This window comes from Thermobia domestica, chromosome 3 (genome assembly GCF_964235325.1).
Source record: "Thermobia domestica chromosome 3, izTheDome1.hap1.1, whole genome shotgun sequence".
Taxonomy (NCBI): Eukaryota; Metazoa; Arthropoda; class Insecta; order Zygentoma; family Lepismatidae; genus Thermobia; species Thermobia domestica.
In genome coordinates this window covers 176,427,826-176,448,581 of record NC_137456.1, presented here as the reverse complement: position 1 = coordinate 176,448,581, position 20,756 = coordinate 176,427,826, and the positions used below count along the sequence as shown (strand labels likewise).

Here is a 20,756-nt window from a genome sequence, read left to right as displayed (position 1 = left end):
CGTTTCAAGGGGACGTTAAACTCAACATTTCTTAAACTAACACACACACACACAAAAAAAAATCGAACTCGGGACCATGACATAGTAATCAACAAACTGAACTTCTCAATGGGCCATGGTGACTCAAATATGTGAGATCTCTGCTTCAATCCGCAAGCAAGTAAGTTTATGATGTTTTCTCATTTCTCATCATCGTTTCAAGTGGGACGATAACATTTCCTGAAACTAACACCAAGAATCAAACTCGGGACCATTGCATAGTAATCAACACACGTGTACGATGGCTCAGCGATTGTCTCTAGTGTATGAGGTCACTGCTTCAATCCTCAGTCAAGTAAGTTCATGTTTTCGTCCTATCATTTCTCACCGTTTTCGCGGGGACGTTAAACTCAACATTTCCAAGAATCAAACTCGGGACGATTGCAAGGTTCACTCCTAAAGCGGAACAAAATGCCCCCTAAAAGGGAACGAGGTGGACCACCCAAATTTTGTAGTAATATATATATATTAGGGTCCAGTACTATGATACCAAATGTTTAAATTTGGCAATTTCTAAAACTTAAGGGGCGGGCCAAGGTACCATTCCCGGGGTTGCACATATGTACTCATGTTTCATAATAGGGAATGGACTCCTATACATGGCCATATAACCATATAAGGTAATAGGATCTCATCCAAGGAAATGAATTAGGTCAAAACCCAAACACGTGATACAACGTATTGCTTACGTTTATATTTTGGCAATTTTGTACCCCTGGAAGGAAACGAGATAGACCACCGAAATTTTCTAGTAATATATATTAGGGTTTTATACTATTATACCAAATGTTTAAATTGGGCAATTTCCAAAATTTAAGGGGTGGGCCAAGGCACTCCTGCCGGGGTGCACAAATGTACCTATGTCTTACAATAGAAAATAAACACCTGTATACACCCATATAAGGTAATAGGACCTCATCCAAGGGAATAAAATGAGCCAAAAACCCAAACATGTGGTTGTACTAAAATTTTGACAATTTTGTACCCCTAAAAGGGAACGAAGTGGACCACCGAAATTTATAGTAATCTATATTAGGGTTTTATACTATTATACCAAATGTTTAAATTGGTCAATTTCCAAAATTTAAGGGGTGGGCCAAGGCACTCCTGCCGGGGTGCACAAATGTACCTATGTCTTACAATAGAAAATAAACACCTGTATACACCCATATAACTATATAAGGTAATAGGACCTCATCCAAAGGAATAAAATGAGCCAAAAACCCAAACATGTGGTTGTACTAAAATTTTGGCAATTTTGTACCCCTAAAAGGGAACGAAGTAGACCACCCAAATTTACAGTAATACATACTAGGGTTCTATACTATTGTACCAAAATGTTTAAATTGGGCAATTTCCAAAATTGAAGGGGTGGGCCAAGGTACACCTCCCAAAAATTTCAAGGGGTGCACCAATATACCCATGTCTTATAAAAGGTAATGAATCCCTGTATATACCCATATAACCATATAGGATAATAATACCTCATCAAAGGGGATAAATTAGGTCAAAAACCCCCGAAATTTGAATTTTTGGCAATTTTTTACTCATAAAAGGGAACGACATAGACACCCAATACTAGTAGAGGTACATACTGTGGTCCTAGGCTACCACACCCAATTTTTAGATTTGGCAATTTCCAAAATTTAAGGGGTGGTCCTATGTACCCCTGCCAAAATCTAGAGGGGTGGTCCTAAGTACCCCTAGGTCATTGACACGGGCCAGGGACCATGGGTCCTGGGGGGTGGTCCTATGTACCCCTGCCAAAATTTAGGGGGTGGTCCTAGGTACCCCTAGGTCATTGACCCCGGCCAGGGACCATGGGTCCTAAGGCAGGGACCCAGGGGCCAAAAAGTTAGGCAAAGTGCAGCCAATACTACTATAGTAACCTGTATGTGTACTTGTTGTTTGTAGAGGAAGAGGGGATCTTTGGTTAATTTACATTTATTTTCGGGACGGTCCCATATAACACGAGATATATTTCACTGAAGTGGTCTAGAAGCATAATTCTTGTTCGTATACATAATGTGTGCAGCAAAAATGATTTGCATATGGATGTGGTGCTATAGTGGGGAAGGGGAGAGAATGTCTAATTCAATGAATGTTTTTTCTGCGCATATACAATATTTCCTACATAAAACGAATTCATTACGCAATGGCAGCAATGGCTACCATTTCTTATACTATTGTCACAAGTATGTGGCCTACACATTAGCATCATTTTGTCAGCGTAGGGTGACTGCAAGGGTTGCCAAGGCCCCGCAAAGTCAATATTTCCATATTTTTAATGATTTTTTATATCTGTTCTTTTTCTACGAATACGACGGGAATTTCACGAATGTTACCTCGCTGGAATTTGTGATCTATAAGCTTTTCAATGGTGTATAACTTATGACTCTGTGACAATTAGGAGAGTCACCAGAGCCCCGAACGTGAGAGTCTACCGTTTTGTTAAAATCCCTGGCGGATGTCTAGAGTTAATTGTGCTGTTATACCGTAGACCTAATCATTATTAGCTACCCATGTTGCAGATAGAGATGTATCTTGAAAATTGTTTAGTTAAAATGTCATTTGCTCCTTGTAGGCTAGTCACTGCTCTTTTCTATGAGTTGTATTTATCAGAGTATTTCTTCTAGCTTATGATGTGAGAACTGTTGATTATTATGGAAATGATAGTGATCAAAAGTTTTGAATTTGTGGATTTGAATCTTAGAATAGTGTATAGTGAGTTTAACCTCCGTTATTCTTGGAAATTAAGAAATGTTGAAATACTTCACTTGAATTTCTGTTGGTTTAGTTATAAGCACACTGATGTGCAGAATTGCGTTCAGTAATTGCTGTTATAATAAGAATATAACTCTGCTTGTAATTTAATCCATGCACAAATCCTGCGGAGGCTGGGTTGTTTGTTAGAAAATTAAATTAGCTTCTTCAATCTGATATTTTAGTTGTTTTAAACATGTCCAACCAGCATAAAAAAAAAACACGTTTAAAACAATTTGTTTAAAACGTTTAAAACAAACTGAATAAAACAACAGCCCTTGTTTTAAACATGTTTTAAACATTTTGTTTTAAACATATCAACGCTGCTTCATATACTCTATCGGCGAGGTTGGAATTTTCGTATCATTTACTTTTTTTTAAAGATAAGTATTAGTAGAATGAGGAATAATTTGCTCTATGATCAAAAGGATACCGGAAATTGTTGAGACTAGTTGCCTCCCTCAAGCTTTCGGCTTGTTGTATCCTATGTGGTGAATGGAAAGTTCTAGTTGTTTGCATTTAACTTTTTTTTCTAATTTGCCCAATTAACTAGGGATTACCTAGATATGGTTACGGCCTGTTAAGGGCAGTAAGCTCCAAATAGGTTGGTGGTACCTAAAACTTGTTAATATTACCCTGTCTTAAAGATAAACAATAACAACTGTATGCTGTTTCTATATTGTGTACTTGTTGCTTAGTTCATAAAATATATTGTGCGTGACATAGAATAAATACTTGCGAATTTTATATAAGGAATTACAAATGGATATACAATTTTATATAAGGAATTTTATATAAGGAATTAAAGACATGTATCTGCTGTACTGTATGGTTGTGAAACATGGTCGCTTACTCTGAGGGAAAAACATAGACTGAAAGTATTTGAGAACAAGATTCTGAGACGAATATTCGGACCCAAGAGGAACGGGAATGGGGAATGGTGGAAACTTCATAACGAGGAAGTGTATACTTATTAACACCATTTTCCAAATATTGTTATGGTCATGAAATCTAGGAGGCTCAGGTGGACAGGTCATGTAGCCAGAATGGAAGAAAGTAGGAACTCTTTCAAAGTTTTAACTGGAAGTTCAATCGGAAAACGACCATTAGGAAGACCTAGGTCCCTAGACCTAGGGAGGACAATATTAAGATGAATCTCACAGAAACAGGAATACAAAATAGAAACTGGATCCAGTTGGCTAAGGACAGAAGTCCATGGAAAGCTTCTGTGAACGCGGCATTGAACCTCAGGGTTCTATAAGCCATAGAGTTAGTTAGATTAATTACAACTTTATATTTAATATAGCCCTTGTCTTAATAATAAGCAGCAAGGTATGTTCATGTTCAACATCATCATCACTGTCCGTTTTCAAATAAGCAGGCAGCGAATGTAGTGCAGAGGCGGTTGTTAGCTATAAGGAATTAGCGTTACTCACAGACAGAGATGATTTTGTATTATAAGTAGATGCCAAATACATCACAGAGGTAAAAACTATATCTATTGTTTGAATTTTTTTGTACTGTGACCGAACTCTAGAATATTTTCCTTTGACTTCGTATTAGTTACACTTAATTGAATTAGATTTCTCAAAAAGGAAAACAGGAAAAATATAATGCTGTGTAATTAATACTAGCAAATTTCCCTACTTGCTTAGGAAACCGTCCTTCATTGACTTTATTTCAGCAAATCTTTAATTACACATTTTATTTACAACATTGCTAATCAACAATCCCTCTCATTTATTTTTATATGCTTCAAATTAACATTTAATAAAATTCTTCCATGTATGTTTATGTACCGTAAATAACAAGTTGATTTTGAGTTTAACCCTTTTAAATTATGGCTTTTTTGAGGTATTTTGTAGACTTTCACTCAATCATGTATTGCGTCAAGACTATTTATCGTAGGATCATGGTTCATACCCCGTTTTGTTTGTAGTAAAGCAGTGTTTCCAAACGTGTCCGTAAAATTTCCCTAAAGTGTACAAATGCGGGAAATTTCCGCTCAAAGTGGGAAAAAGGTATTTTCTTTTTAAAAATCCCCTTTTTTATCGCGAATATCTCCCCTTTGGTATAGGATACGATCATGCGAATGCTACTAAAAACAACTTTGCTTTATGGTAAAGAGAATGAGATATAAAAAGTGGCCCTGTGATGAATAGTTTGGATGTTACAGTCGATTTACATATTTTCCCTTGATAATACCTCTTTAGTGAATTTCTATACTATCATCATCATCATCAAGACTGTTCATTGTGGGGACATGAATTGTACCTCGTTTTCTTTCTCATGAACCAGTCTTTCAAACGGTACCACTTGCATGTCTCTAGCATGTTCCATAGTGGAGAAAATTCGCGAAAAGGGAAATTTTTGTCAAAAAATCCCTTTCCCCCCGATTTTGGGCCACTCTGGCCGGCCTATGTGTCAACCCACAGAGCCCACCAAAAATCTCAAACATACTATGTGTAATAACTGTACGAAGTTTCAATGTTATATCTTTAAAAATAAGAGGAAAAAATATTGCACCATGTGCAAACAGTATCAGCTTTCCCCTATGTGAGCAATAGATAACCCATTTTTATATAAACATGACTCATTACTAATTATCGTAGAGACATGATTAATACACCGTTTTGTTTGGCCAAAACCAGTCTTTTAAACGGTACCACTCGCATGTCTCAAGCATGTACCATAGTAGAGAAAATTCGCGAATCGGGGAAGAAGGAATTTTTTGACAAAAAATTCCCTTTTTGCGAATATTCTCCACTATGGTACATGCTAGAGACATGTGAGTGGTTCCGTTTGAAAGAATGGTTCATGCCAAAGAAACCGAGGTACGTATCATGACTTTAGAATAAATAGTGATAATACTGTAGATACTTTACTAAAGTAATTGACTAAAAATGTGTAAAAAATTAAAGAAATAAAAGAAATCGAGATTTTTTTGACACACGTCTGTTGACTCTAGCAACATGAGTCATACCTCATTTTCTTCAGCGTAAGGCAGCCTTTCAAATAGTACAATTCAAATTTTGCTATCGTATACCTGTAAAGAGAAAAATGAGGAAAGGGAAATTTTTCTTTAAAAAATCCCCTTTTTTCCACTTTTGACGAGATTTTCCCGCTTCTGGTACACGATAGGAAAATTTTGAGTGGTACATTTCAAAATCCTGTCTCATAACAAAACCAACGAGGTACAAACCATGATTCTAGGGTAAATAGTAATGTGTCAGGGATTTTTTGAAAAAAAAAACTTCTCAAATATACCCTTTTTTTAAACCCATCGTCCATGTTTGTGACGTCACAGCCCCCAGACAGAGCACGCGAGGCTGCAAAATGCCCATAAAATATATTCTATGATGCTTCCATATTTGAATGAATGCAAAAAACCCGGTCTAAAAAGCTTTACTAGAGATTTATAAAGCAAATTCCGAAGGTCGACGCCATGGCACAGGTATTGTGCCATCATAATTTAAAAGGGTTAACGTCCCTTTCAGCAGCGAGGCTGTATGAGACGCGACCTACTGATTAACATGGAATCAGAACCACATGAGCTCCTGCCGGGAATCGAACCCGCGTCTCCCACCGTAAATAACAAGTAGACTATTACATTACGAAAAATTGATTAAACGAAGGACATTATACGAGTCCAAATATTACTGATAGGCCTATTTTTTTATTTTTTTAAATAACATTTTGACTTCTATCAACGTAAATGTACATCACTCCTTGCGAAACTTAAGTGTCTAACGATCTATTCTTACATTTCGAACTTTAAAATTTTAAACTGTATTTTTTTTATTTTTTTTTTATTTATTATTGGAACTTCAATATTGTAATGTTAGTAAGTCCGTTACTTCTCACGATAACTCATAAACAGAAGCGAAGTTTTAGTAACAAAAATAATAATAATTATTATTTTGCAATAGATTTCTAAAGCAATTATCTTGGCCGAGTTTATTAATGCAGTCAATCCGTTAATATCTTAACGGGTAACAATAACTTATACTCGTCCGTTACTCCACACGATAACTCCTGGACGAAAGGGGAAGTTCTGTATAATGTTTTTCTTTTCTTTTTGGAATAGATAATGGTGTGGGCTTGACCGACTTCCTTAATAAAGTCAATTCGTTAACATATTCACGGATATCGGTGGCTATAATGCTATCAATATCCTATTTTCTGCTATTGAAACAAAGGTTGTACAACTTATATATCTCGCTGTTAGATGCTAGCAAATATTCTCCAGTGATTGCTGTCTACCTGATGATAGTGAAACTTCTAGTGCGTGATCCCTAGTAGTATCTACCAAAGTTTATTTTCAATCTTTCTCTACCTTTTAAATCAAATACATTTTAAACACACGAAAGATTACTTGCTGAAATCATGTTTTGAAAATGTTTATTCATAGATTATTTCCATATTCTAATTTCTTGTCTGTTTTCTGTTTCCTTTGTATATACGAGGCGCATGTAAAACTAAAAGGCCGGTAAGTTTTTACGCAGGGTTGACAACATTGATGAAGTTGAACATATGCACGAGCATGCTCTAATATTCTGCACTTGTAAAAGAAATAGAATAATCTGAGTGAAGTTACGTAGGTGAGAGTAGCACTAACAAGGTACATTCGCGAAGTGTCTCCTCGGTATTCGAGTAAAATTGAGTCAAATGAAAAGTTCTCCGCGTCCCAATGTGTATTGTACTAATTTTAGCGGCCCATACCGGTAATTTGCATATTTATGGGTCTTCATATATCCGGAATTTAACCATACACTACTATAGCGCTCGGACACAAAATTGTTTTTAGTTTCTTTAGATGAAACTGGACATGAATGTGGGCACATACAAAACAAATTGGAACAAGTACTGTTTCTCTTACACATGTTACCCACCCAAGCAGCCATCTTGGATCCACCATATTATATTCAACTTTCGGCTTTTCAAATGGGAATAGGTGCAAGTGGTACATTAAATTCACGTACAATTTTCTCGGAAATTCATTGATGAAGTCAGTTTTATCATAACTTGTTCCATTTGCAACGTATTGAATGTAAGTGCGATGCAATCACAAACCAAATTTGCCAAAGAGTTTCCAGAAGCTCTGTGAAAATAATGCATTGAATTCTGACTGACAAGCTGGGTTATCACAAGCTGTGTGAAAGGTGGGCGCCAAAATTGCTGACAGACGCTCAGAGAGAGCAAAGAATAACAGCTACACGTAATGGTTTGGACCTCTGGCGGGAGGATGGGGCTAACTTTCTTTATCACATAGTGGTAACGGATGAAACTGGATATCGCACGACACTTGGGAGTTGGAGCAGCAGTCAATGCAATGGCCGCATTCTGTTTCTCCTAAAGCGAAGGAATTCAAACACCGTTAGTTTACAAAATCATAGCAACCGTGTTTTGGGACCAACAGAGTGTTATTCTTATGGAATTCTTAGAGCCAGGACTAACAATTACACCAGATGTGTATTGCCAAACATTGAATAGTAATCTGCAAAGTACCTTTCAAAATCAGCAGAGATGAATTCTATACTCTGGAATTCTTGTGATTCATGACAACACTCGCCCACACCCAGTTGCTCGTACTGTTAAAACAATTCAAAGATTTTGATGGGAACTATTCGATCATCGATCATCCACAGCCCCGACCTCACGTGCAGCGAATTCTTTCTTTTACTTCACCTGAAAAAAGACGCCTTACATCAAAACGCTTCAGTGACAGTGAAGTACTCAAGTAGTGTTGTAAAAAAAAAAAAAAAAAAAAAAAAAAAAAAAATTCTGTGAAAGTTTTTTCAATAAAAAAACGTTCTTCTTCATGTTTTTTTTCAAATGTCTGTTTTTTTCTGGCAACTATTATTTATTGAATTATGTTGCAGATTATTGAAATAATCAACAGAACTTGAGTCGAAGCCTTCGTAACTTACAAATCGTTTGTTTCTTTGTACCTATACGAGCAAAATAGTGTGATTATTCCTTTCGGACCCTGGTCATTTTTGGCGTTTTCTTACATTTACAGTTAGTGACTTATTGCTCAAAAACCATTCATTCGATTGATATGGTTAAGGCCTTAGAAAATGGATGTGGCTATTTTTTGGTGTAATTTGTATTGCAGTGTTGCCAACGGGTGGGAAATTATTGAGGGAAATGTAGGGGTGAAAATTTACAAAAAATTCCCTAACCCAATTTCATTTTTTTTTTTTTATCTAGCACCACTGCTGCTATATGGGTTCAAGCCACCTAAAAATTCTTTGGTGTGTTGACAAGGTACAGTGAAATCCTGAAGTCGCTGGCTTCCATTCAAAGAGGGAAAGAAAAAATTCTCTGTCATCATACACATGAAATTTTGATACTTTTTACGCCTCAGAAGCAAAAATGAACAGATATACCGGGGCTACAGTTTCTCTAATTATCCTATTGAAGCTTTTTATGATGCGTTCTGTAGGGCAAAGAAGAAGCTTTCAGGTAGTGGTACGTTTGTTTCAATGTAGACAGTAAAAGGGTAATAATAGAGGGGAAAAGAGAAATTTTCCGAATTTTTCACCTAAAATCGGGAATTAATTGTTTTGACTGGAAACACAGCCATCAGACAGACAAAAACTATTTGAGAACAAACCTTGGTACTCCAAGAATATATCCTACAAGTTTCATGTCGATATCTAAGAAAGTAAGCTTGAAATAAAAAAAAAATCTCATTCTACCTCAGAAATTCACCATTTTATTTCCATTTTCAGAACATGGTTTATTATAAACCTCAACTGTACCTTAATTATTCTAGTGAAACTTTTTATGGTCCGCTGTGTAGGCTAAGGACAAGGCTTTTAGATACTGGTACGTTTGTTCGAGTGTAGCCAACAAGAGGGAAATGATAGAAACAAAGAGATTTTTTTCCAAAATTTGCCCCTAAACTCTGGAATTAAAATGTTCTGTAGCTGACAACACTGCTATCAGACACACACAAACTATCTTAAAATAAGCTGTGGTATCCCTCTAATATATCCTACAAGTATTGTGACGATATCTAATAAAGTAAGCATGTCAATAAAAAGTATCTAATTCTACCTTTAAAAAAAATCACAGTTATCTTTCCAATTAGAGAACAAGGTCTACTGTAAACCTCAACTGTACTTCCCCTAATTATCCTATTAAAACTTTCTATAATGCGTTGTGTAGGCAAAGACGAGACTTCCAGATACTGTTACGTTTGTTCCGATGTAGCCAACAAGAGAGAAATAATAGAGACAAGACAGATAATTTTTCCAAAATTTCCCCCTAAAATCTGGAATTAAAATTTTCTGTAGCTGGCAACACTGCTACCAGACAGACGCAAACTTTCTTAAATTAAACATTGGTACACCACTAATATATCCTACAAGCATTATGTCGATATTTAAGGAACAAAGCTTCTAATTACCAAAAATATATTACGGTAAACAGAAAAGTAAGGAAACACTAGAAAAATCAAGAAAAAACTAAATACGAATTTTTCGTGCGCCCCCTAATTACCCCATTGTAACAATCTGTACTTGTGTTTGTAAAGTAAGGACAAATGTTCGATTGGCGTAAGTTGACTTGTACTCGGACGTATAGGTACGGATTTATAAACAAAAATTACCTGCGCGCAGGCCTGTCCAATTGAAGTCAACAGTTAGGTATCCATCCGAGTTATCTACCTGGCAAGTCTTAAGGAGGTCTTTCTACAACGAAGGAAGGTACAAGGAAAAAAGAAGTAAAGGAAATTCGAAATTAGAAAATTCTCGAATTTTTGACTGGGGTGAAATTTGAGAAGGAAATTCGACGCCAGAAGAAATAGAAATTAGTATGGTCCAACCATATCTGGCAAGAATAATATCCTGATATCTTAATTAGTGTCCACACAGGAGTGGATTTAAAAAGTGACACACCCGTGTAACGTATCAGTATCTAGCGTTTAATTTATGTTGCATTTTACGGTGATTACACCGATATAAAAATATTTCATACTTAAATAGACGTAAGATGCATTACAAATGACTATTTGAAAAAGAAACGAAATTTAGAAAAAAACGAGAGGCAATGTTTTTTTAAAAAAACGCACATTTCTGAAAAAATACGAACTTTTTTTTTTCTATTTACAACACTATACTCAAGACATCAGTTGCGGACTCGCTGTGATCTTAAGGTGGCAGATTGTTACACAGAAGGTATGCAGAAGCTTGTGCTACCAGAAATGTCCCGGAGATTCGTGGTGACTACGTCAAAAAATAGTCAAGATATGTACTTGTATATTGATCAACAATAAATTTGTTCTTCTATCATTTTTTTTTTATAGATAGGTAGTTAAATTGATATAACTATCCCTCATCTGTTCAATTACTTATATAGTTTAAGAGTAAGAAATGGGATGATGATTTTTTTTTTTTTGACACGTACTCAATATATTTAAAAAGAAAATACTTTCAAGAAAGTATCCACTTTTTTTTAAATTCATTATGAACGTGAGGAGAAATGAATAACGGTCTTATTATCAAATGTTGGTAAACATAAAATCAGGATTTAAAGAAAGAAATAAAAAAGACTGCGATCAAGACGAAGTGTCATTTGATTCAAATGTGGTCAGGATTTTAAAATGTTAAAGTTATTAAATTTATTTTTTAAAATTTAAATATTGTTATGATTGAATACACTTTCCGGATTAAAATGTACTTAAAGAAATAATAAATCCATTTAAAATATATGTATTTTTTATATTTTTAGGTGTGTATCATGCCAATAATCCAGAGCTTTGGTCTGTTATTTAGCAAGGAGTTGGCGAATATTGGACTTGACTCAACTGCGGCTTCCTTAATCATCAACATTAACAACAGTGTTACCAGTGCTTTAGGTACGTAACCTATATTATAAAATTGAAAGTGACTATGTTTGTGACTCTTAATCTCTTGAACCGCCAGACCGATCTCGATCAAATTTTCAACGTAGATGCGGCTCTGGCCTGGGAGTGCTTTTAGCTATTTACTTTGACAGTAAAATTTAGGGGAGAGGAGGAGACGGACATAGAATAAAATAAATAAAACTTGATAACTCTTGAACCATCAGACCGATCTTGATCAAATTTTCAATGTAGATGAGGTTTGAGACTGGGATGATTTTTATCATTTCATTTTGACGGAGTAACACAGGGGAGGGGGGGAGGGGGAAATATATAAAAATCAATAAATATGAAAATAAAAGTGACTATGTTTGTGAATTAATAACTCTTCAACCACCCTACCGATCTCGCTCTAATTTTCAACATAGACAAAGTTCGGGCGTGGGATGTTTTCTTCATTTCACTTTTACAGTGCAACGAAGGGTAGGAGGAGGGGAAGATATATGTAAAAAAAAAAAAGTAAAAATAAAAGTGACTGTCTTTGTGACTTCATCACGCTTAAACCACCCGACCGATCTGTAAAAAATGGTGTCCCGACAAAACGTACCAGCGACAAAACGTACCACTTGAATTTTCGCGACAAAACGTACCACTTTTGACGACCTGTCATAAATGACAACCTGTCATGGATTAATTAAAGCATTTCTGATATTTATTCCACGACAAAACGTACCACTTATATAAATTACAACCTGTCTTGGACTAATTGAAACATTTCGGATATTTAATGCGCGACAAAACGTACCACTTCAAGCATTTTTTTTCAGCGTGTTCGCAGATAGAACAAACTTCTCTTAAAGGTTCTGTACGTAACAAACGCAACATTAAACACGTTTATCAGTCAGTAAGAGAACACGAGTCTTCCAAAATACATTTGACCAATGTGGGTGCTTACATATCTAACAAAAGAGAACATAATGTTAAGAAACTACTTCCTTATGAACAGGTAAAACAACGGCAGTATAAGGTTGAGAAGAACAGACAGGTAAAGTATCGAGTTGTCAAAGTGCAGAGACTCATTGCAGAGGAAATGTAGCAGCCTATAAACTGAAAGACATAGCTATAGATCATGGAAACTTTTTGGATAGTATTCCTTTCTTAAGCAAATTTGATCTTCCGTTTAAAAATAATTTAGATAAGGTCACCGAGAAGAGTCATATACGAGGAAGTAAGCAGGATAGTGGTCGCATAACTTTTACTAAACACGGTGAATTATGTTTTGAATGCTACCAACACACTTATCAGAGAAGATATTTCGAAAGAAGTCTCTCAAGCTTCAATATTTTCTGTTCTATTAGACACTACTCAAGATATATGTAGTTAGTTTCAGGCCAGTGCTCTGTTGTTTTACGGTATGTTGTTAAAATGGTTGTTAAACAAAGTATTGTTGTCATTGTAAAATGCATATCTACCACAGGCCAGTGTCCTTGCGGTTTACTGCTGGAAATTCTGCAGAAGTTGAACCTTGATATTAAGAAGTGTATTGGAAATTCAACCGATGGCTCAAGTAACATGCAAGGACAATATTCGGATTTTTTCAATTCACCTATGATCAGTTACACGTGTGATTCAGTTGATTTTGAGTTTAACGGCCCTTTTAGCAGCGAGGCTATATGAGACGGGACATACTGATTTACGGGAAATCCGAAGCACATGAGATCCCGCTAGGAATCGAACCCAGATCTCCCACGGCAAAGACGCATACGCTAACTGCTTAACCACTAAGAAACTCAGTTACACGTGTGGTGTTAAGCTCAAATACTCAATCATGTCATATGTGATCTGACAAAAAATTGCATTGATTCTGTGTCATTGTTTTGCTGAATGACAGTGCGATATTTATGCGTGAGTCTTATCAACGAATGGACATTTGGAAGACCAAATGTTAACAAAGGCGATGGTAGAAAACACACTGTTTTTCAGAAAAAGCTTAATCATTTTTCGAACCCAGAAAGTGCTTTCTATATAGAGTTGACCATAATAATTAAGAAAATTGCTTCTACAGAAAATATCAAACCAAAAGCTAGGTGTAAAGCGAAAGGATATATAAAAGATCGTTTCAAGTTCAAAACAACTCGGACAGCACAAATGTTCCTTAAGATATTTCAAGTGACGACCTTTCTGTCAAACTATCTCCAAATAGAGGGTGCTGCTAGTCTAGTCCTATCGGATGGTGCAGACTACTCTGTTCCAAGTGAAACTGTAGAGGGATGATTTTGAATCCATTAAGAATGCAGCATTAAGCTTTGCAGAGTGGACCAATAAGAAATTTGAAGACTTACAACGTGATTTCTTTCTTTTTTTTTTCTATTGACCTGGCGACAATTCACCTTCAGAGATGGACAAATATATTCCTGTGAATATAAAGATGAAGCTGCTTCTATCCAATGACCAGGTACTGCATCGACGCATTCAACACAATATTGGACATGGTAGTTTCGAGTATTTCTTCAAGATTCAAGAAGCAATGTACTTTATAGATTATTTGGATTCTAGACACTTCAACCAAGTAATAGAACTTCCAGACGTGCCTTTCGATAAACTTACATATTTTCTGAGAAACTTCAGTAAAGAAGTTTCCAAGGATACTATAATTGTATTATCTTGGAGTTTTGAAGGATGTGGATATCCTTGAAAGTCAGTCTTGATGACGAGCACAACCGAGAAAAAATGACTGTGCTGATGGTGCAAGTGATTCAGAATTAGGAGAAAATACATTTGTTTACAAGGAAACTGAATGCAAAACTTGTTGCAAAATTGTCCAATGTGCTGTTTTTTAATTTTGCAGAATTGTAAATTTTGCAGTAATACTTATCCAGGTTTCCAGCATACAAATTTTTATTGACTTTGCCCGTAACTCAGGTAACATGTGAAAGAAATTTTTCAAAACTGAAATAAACTGAAATACATTAAAAATAGGCTAACGAGTAACTATGTCTCAGGAACATTTGAAAACATTTATGTTGATGTTTATTGAAAAAGATTTATTAAAAAATATTTCGAATGCAAAAGTGATAGATACAGTAACATCAAAAACTAGTACACTAAAACATCTGCTAATTTTGTAATATAGTATACGTTCTCCTTGAACTTCATATAATATTTTGAACAATTCAGAATAATATACTGATGAAAGAATATCAGGTTTTAATTGTCAATTGTTAATACTATTGACTTGCTGTAGAAAGAAAACTGTGCAACTTGATTTGTGACATTGAGATGCTTGTGGCCCTTGTGGGAGAAAGCGCCCGCGCCCCTCTAATAATGCCTATCCGTCTCTGGTCCAAAGCCTGGATAAAGTGTGATGGAAATCAGCAAATATTCAAATATTGCATATGCATAATTCTTGCTGGTCTTGGTCTGGCGAGAATCTTGCAGGCATGGTCTTAGTCTTAGCGTTAGTCTTAGTCTTGGTCTTGCATCGGTACTTTTCTCACCACCAATCTGTTCAACTTTTAACCTTATTTTGGCCGATATATATATACTTATATGCTGTCCTATTAAGTGGTACGTTTTGTCGCCTGTCATTATTTGATGGCTGATTGGAAGACTCTTCGCAACTAGCCCTCCAGTCAAGTGGTACGTTTTGTCGCTTGTCATTATTTAAAGTGTTTTTAGAAAACCCTTCACAAGCAGCCCTCAAGGTAAGTGGTACGTTTTGTCGGTGGTACGTTTTGTCGCTAGTACGTTTTGTCGCGTATTCGTAAAAAATATCAACATAGATGATGTTCGGACCTGAGGTGGTTTTTATCATATCACTTTAACGGTAGAACTTAGGAAAGGGAGAGAGAAGGGGAGAAATCTATAAAAAATTAAACTTAATAACTCTTGAACCACCAGACCGAACTTGATCAAACCTTCAACATAAATAGGGTTCTGGCCTGGAATGTTTTCGTCATTTCACTTTTACGGTGCAACCTAGGGGAGGGGAGGGAGGAGATATATAAAAATCAACTTATATAAGACTGAAAATGACTATTTTTGTAACTTAATAACTCTTGAACTATCCGACCGATCTCAATCAAATTTTCAAGATAAATGAGGTTCGGATCTGAAAACATATTTGCAATTTCCCTTCAACGGTAGATCAAAGGAAAGTTGAAGAGGAGGGAGACGTACAAATAAAAACTAATTAAACCTAATAAATGTTGAACCACCCAACCAATCTCGATCAAATTTTCAACATATATGAGGGTCGGTCTTTGGGAGCTTTTATCGTTTCACTGCGACGAGCTAACGTAGCGGAGGGAGAGGGGGAGATATATATGTAAAAAAATAAAAAATAAAAATAAAAATGACTGTCTTTGTGACTTCATCACTCTTGATCCACCCGACCGATCTCAATCAAATTTTCAACAGAGATGAGTTTAGGTGCAGGGATTGCTTTAGGCTATTCAGTTTGACGATGCAACGTAGGGGAGGGGGAGGAGGAGAGGAATTTCAAAATGATCAAAAATGACCGATATTAATGTTTAATCCATAGTTTTCGGGGTCGATGAGAGAAACAGTGACACTTCATATGCTGTTTTGAATCCAAGCTCAGCCCTGATAGTTGGGGAGGGTACAACGTAGGGGAAGGGATAAACATTTAAAAATGATTGCAAATGACTAATATTAGTGTTGATACCATAGTTTTAGGAGTAGCTGAGATTAACAGTGACAATTCTAATGACGTGTGTCGCAGCAAGGAGGAAGGGGAGGGGGAGCTATATATAATAATGAGCGAAAATGACCAATATTAGTATCTAATCCATAGTTTTGGGGATCATTCAGATGAACAGTGACATTTCCGATCCGGTTTATATCTAAAATCAGCCCCGCCACTTGGGGAAGGGGAAGAAAGAGATATATAAAAATGATCGAAAATGACCACTATCAGTATCGAATTTATAGTTTTTTAGATCCCTTAGATGAACAACGCGTACTTTCGATCCCGTTTAAATCCAAATTCAAACCCGAAACTTGCGGGAGGAGGAGGAAGAGATATTTAAAAATCATCGAAAATAACCGATATTAGTGCTGAATCCACATTTTTGAGGTCGCTGAGATGAACGGTGACACTTCCGATGCCATGGCCCGCAACATGGGATGGGGGAAATATATATATCTATATATGTAAATGGTAAAAATGACAGATACTACTGTTAAATCTATAGTTCTTGCGGTCGGCGAAATGAACAGTTTCAGCCCTGACACTTGGAGGATGAGGAGTATGACATACATTAAAATGATCCAAAATGAGCAATATCAGTGTGCATTTAAATTATTTATTTCAGCCCAGCGAAGCAAGTAATATATGCTAGTTACATATATTTTTATAAAATAATTTCATACAATGAAACTTCTCGTAACGACTATTCATAGTAATAACCATTTGTTTGAGAAACCGATGTTAAAGTTCGTAAGGATAGTGTATTTCATAAGAGGATAATTATTCATAATTTATTTCACATTGTTATTAACTTACTTGAGAAGGTCTCTCTTACATACGCTCACAAATCCATTCGAAGTACTAAACATAGACAACTTACAATTGAAACCTTGTTTGTAGACAATCAACATGATTACAAATAGTATAAAATAGAGGTTTATGTTCTTGGAAGATAATAAAAAATGCTGAAGTTTCAATTCAAACTATGTCTGCTGAGCGAAATCCCTACGCACATCATACGAGTACCATTGTACTACGCCTATTTCACACTCTTAGGAACGATACTATATTGAAATGAATACCAACACCTATTAATCGACTGTCACCCTTAACGATTAATTTGCAGAGAGGAACAGCGATGATTCCTTAATAGAGGTTTCACCGTATATAATCTATGTATTTTTTTTCTAGTAGTAATATGAATATTGAGACTAAATTATATACATAATTTTGTATGGTTTAACATTACACTAGGCCTACACTTTTACTGTTTGGAACTTTATATATATATATATAGTTTCTATTGTACCTCATGTATTTTTAATGCTTACTGTCAGTGGCGTATTTACGATTTTGTTTCGGGAGGGGCTTTGCTAACTTTCGGGGGGGGCTTTGCCTGGAAATGTGAAAATTCTGCAAGATATTTCATTTACTTTACTATACTAAGTAAGATTTCGGGGGGGGCTTAAGCCCGGAAGCCACCCCCCTAAATACGCCACTGCTTACTGTATATACACACTGCCTCATCTTCTAAAATTTCTAAAGGATCATATTGAATGTGTCGCTTTGGACAGAACAGGTTTTTGTGCTTTGTTAAATGAGCATCGTAGATTACTGTAAGATACTGGAATATAATTATTTGATTTGATGGCGTAAGTGACCTTGAAAATTTTGAATTACTATTATTAATTCATGTTTTGTGTCACCGATCTTCAGAAAAATTGCATATGTTCAATTATTTTGAATTTTTTTACAAATAACTTTGTACAAAATAATGTTAAGATCTATTACGTAGAACTTGCGTCAGTAACTTATAATGGTACAAAAAAGTACACCATTATGTTTCTTCTTTTTTCCCCTTTTCCTTTTCTTTTCTTTTCTTTCTGTTTTCTTGATAGTAAGGGTTTCATGTATATTGTTCTAACAGTGAAATGTTTACTAAGATATATGACAAAATTCATGTTGAAATATTTTTAAACTAACTAATTAACTAACTCTATAGCCTATGGAACCTGGAGGTTCAATGCCGCGTTCACTAAAGCTCTCCTTAGCCAATTGGATCCAGTTTCTACTTTGTATTCCTATCTCTGCGAGATCCATCTTAATATTGTCCTCCCATCTGCGCCTAGCATTGGCGTCTCTGGCATGTAAAATTTGGGGGGGGACATCAAAGGAAATGATCTAACTGCTAGTGAGTATCTAAATAAATTAAATTAAAATAAAATATTGAATATTTCGTATTTCAAAATATTGGGGGGACGCGTCCCCCTGTCCCCTCCGCCAGAGACGCCCATGGCGCCTAGGTCTACCTAATGGTCGTTTTCCGATTGGTCTTCCAGTCAATAATTAAGGAATGCTTTATCCCATGTGTATAGTTTCCCTTAAATTTCACAACAACAGGCCTGCAACAAGTCACAGACGTTTGGGGGGATATACATATATCAAAAGGATAGAAGTCGTAAAAAAGTTTTTAAACCGTTCTACATCAATAGATATTTTATGCGTGATAGTTGTAAGTCTTGTTATAGGCATATACTTTTACTCTCTTTCCATACTCTAATAATAATAATAATAATAATAATAATAATAATAATAATAATAATAATAATAATAATAATAATAATAATAATAATAATACACTAGTATGAAAAACTTAAGGACAAAAGTTAGTTTCGCAAACTGTGTCATTCTGAAGTGGAATAGATCGACGAAACGTGAACCATACATATAAAGTAAGGAAACAACGGGAAGAAACCGAAACAGGTAACTAGAACAATAAAAATAACACTGTTATACATAAACAATAACTTGCACTGAAGTCACTGCGACTCATGATGACCTCCTGACTTACAGGATTAAGTCAGGCTGTGTCCTTAGATGGCTGTGTAATCACCACGGACAACAATGCTTGCTCTCCAACCTGCTCCCATGATACTCACAATTTTGGTAATGAGTTGTTGTATGGAGTACTATTCCTCTACCTGGTTCTTGGTGGTTGTAAGATGTCTAACTATAGTATTCTACACATGATTGACGAGATTGAAGTCGAGGGAAGGCAAGGGCAACCCATTTGCCGAATATCTTCTAGTTCCAAGACCTAACTAAAAAGCTCTGTTCGATGCGTCGTATTTTATGATCCATTAATATAAAGTCGGAGCTGACTTACTTCTGAAAATACGCACGTAGAGGGAGAGTACAGTATCATAATAGCATTAATCAGTGAGAGTATCGCATTAAAAAGTTGGAGGTCGGTATGTCCTCCTATACAAGAAAACTTAGATCATCAAGACGATTATGTCTGACAATGTTCCTGAATTCATTGCGTGTTCTCACTTCTCATCACGTCCAAAATCGCTACTCAGAGTGAATCTGTTCTGAACTGAGAAGAAAGCGCCATCAACTCCTTATCGGTTCAGTTCTGACCAATATGCGGGTGTCGACGGAACAGAACTTAATGACCGTCACGCAAAAAGACCAACTCCATGGAGTCACTTTCCACTATAAAGCGTGAGGTAGGGCTCCTTATTCTCCTGTTAAATGTGTTTCCAATTTCGCTCACTGCTTGACATCGGTCCCTTCTTCTGCTGTAGTTAACCATGGCCAACCACCAGCTATCCTTCGCACAGCATTGCCTGTGGTTCGAAACGCTCTCCATGCGCTTGAAACTATGTTGTGAGCAACACCAAACTCTTGGGCGTTACTCGTCACCCAACTTCGTTGTTCTTCCAGTTTCGCTGTGATTCTTTTGCATGTGAACTCACCCAGATCTGTCTCCTTTCCATGTTTTGAGTAGCTCCGCCACAATGTAACGTAATAGCTCTCTGATTGACGCACACAGTCTCGTCTTTTTCATTCAATTGCTTTGTATTAGGAATCATACCCATTTGGAGCTACTACGTTCATGCTGACGTTATACCATGCAATGTCTTGCTTTCTCTGTGCGTACAGGAGACCTCTGACAAAATACTATCGCGCTTTCACTCATTTCCATTAATTACAAAATATTTTGTGCTTTATCTATCTCGTCCTTAAGTTGTATACACATATCATATACAAGAATGGATGCATGTGTATGTGTATGTATGCATGTATGTTGCAGCATAGCTCTGGAAATCATGAATCAATTTGAACCAAACTTGGCACACATATGGTTACAATCTTGAAAACATAATGTGTTGTAAGACACTACTAGGTATGAGGGGTGGGAATGGTGTGACACCTAAAAATAATCGAAATCAATCAATATTAGTGTCAACTCATTGTTTTCGGAACCATGAGATGAATAGTGACATTCCAAATGTCGTTTAAGTGTAATTCAGCCCAACATCGTGAGGGTAGGAAACCCCTAGGGGTGGGAGTGGGAAGGAGATGATATGTATAAATAATCGAAAA

The 20,756-nt window shown here is 36.1% G+C and overlaps 1 protein-coding gene across 4 annotated transcripts in view; it reads left to right on the top strand.

Moving 5' to 3' along the window:
• The window catches only part of LOC145680879 (uncharacterized), a 301,071-nt gene that overhangs the window by 219,563 nt on the left and 60,752 nt on the right, over positions 1 to 20,756 (top strand). For all 4 annotated transcript variants that reach the window (XM_081752026.1, XM_081752024.1, XM_081752025.1 and 1 more), the window contains one exon: positions 11,542 to 11,668. In XM_081752026.1, the coding sequence (XP_081608152.1) occupies positions 11,542 to 11,668 (127 nt within the window). The remainder of the gene's footprint in view (positions 1 to 11,541; positions 11,669 to 20,756) is intronic.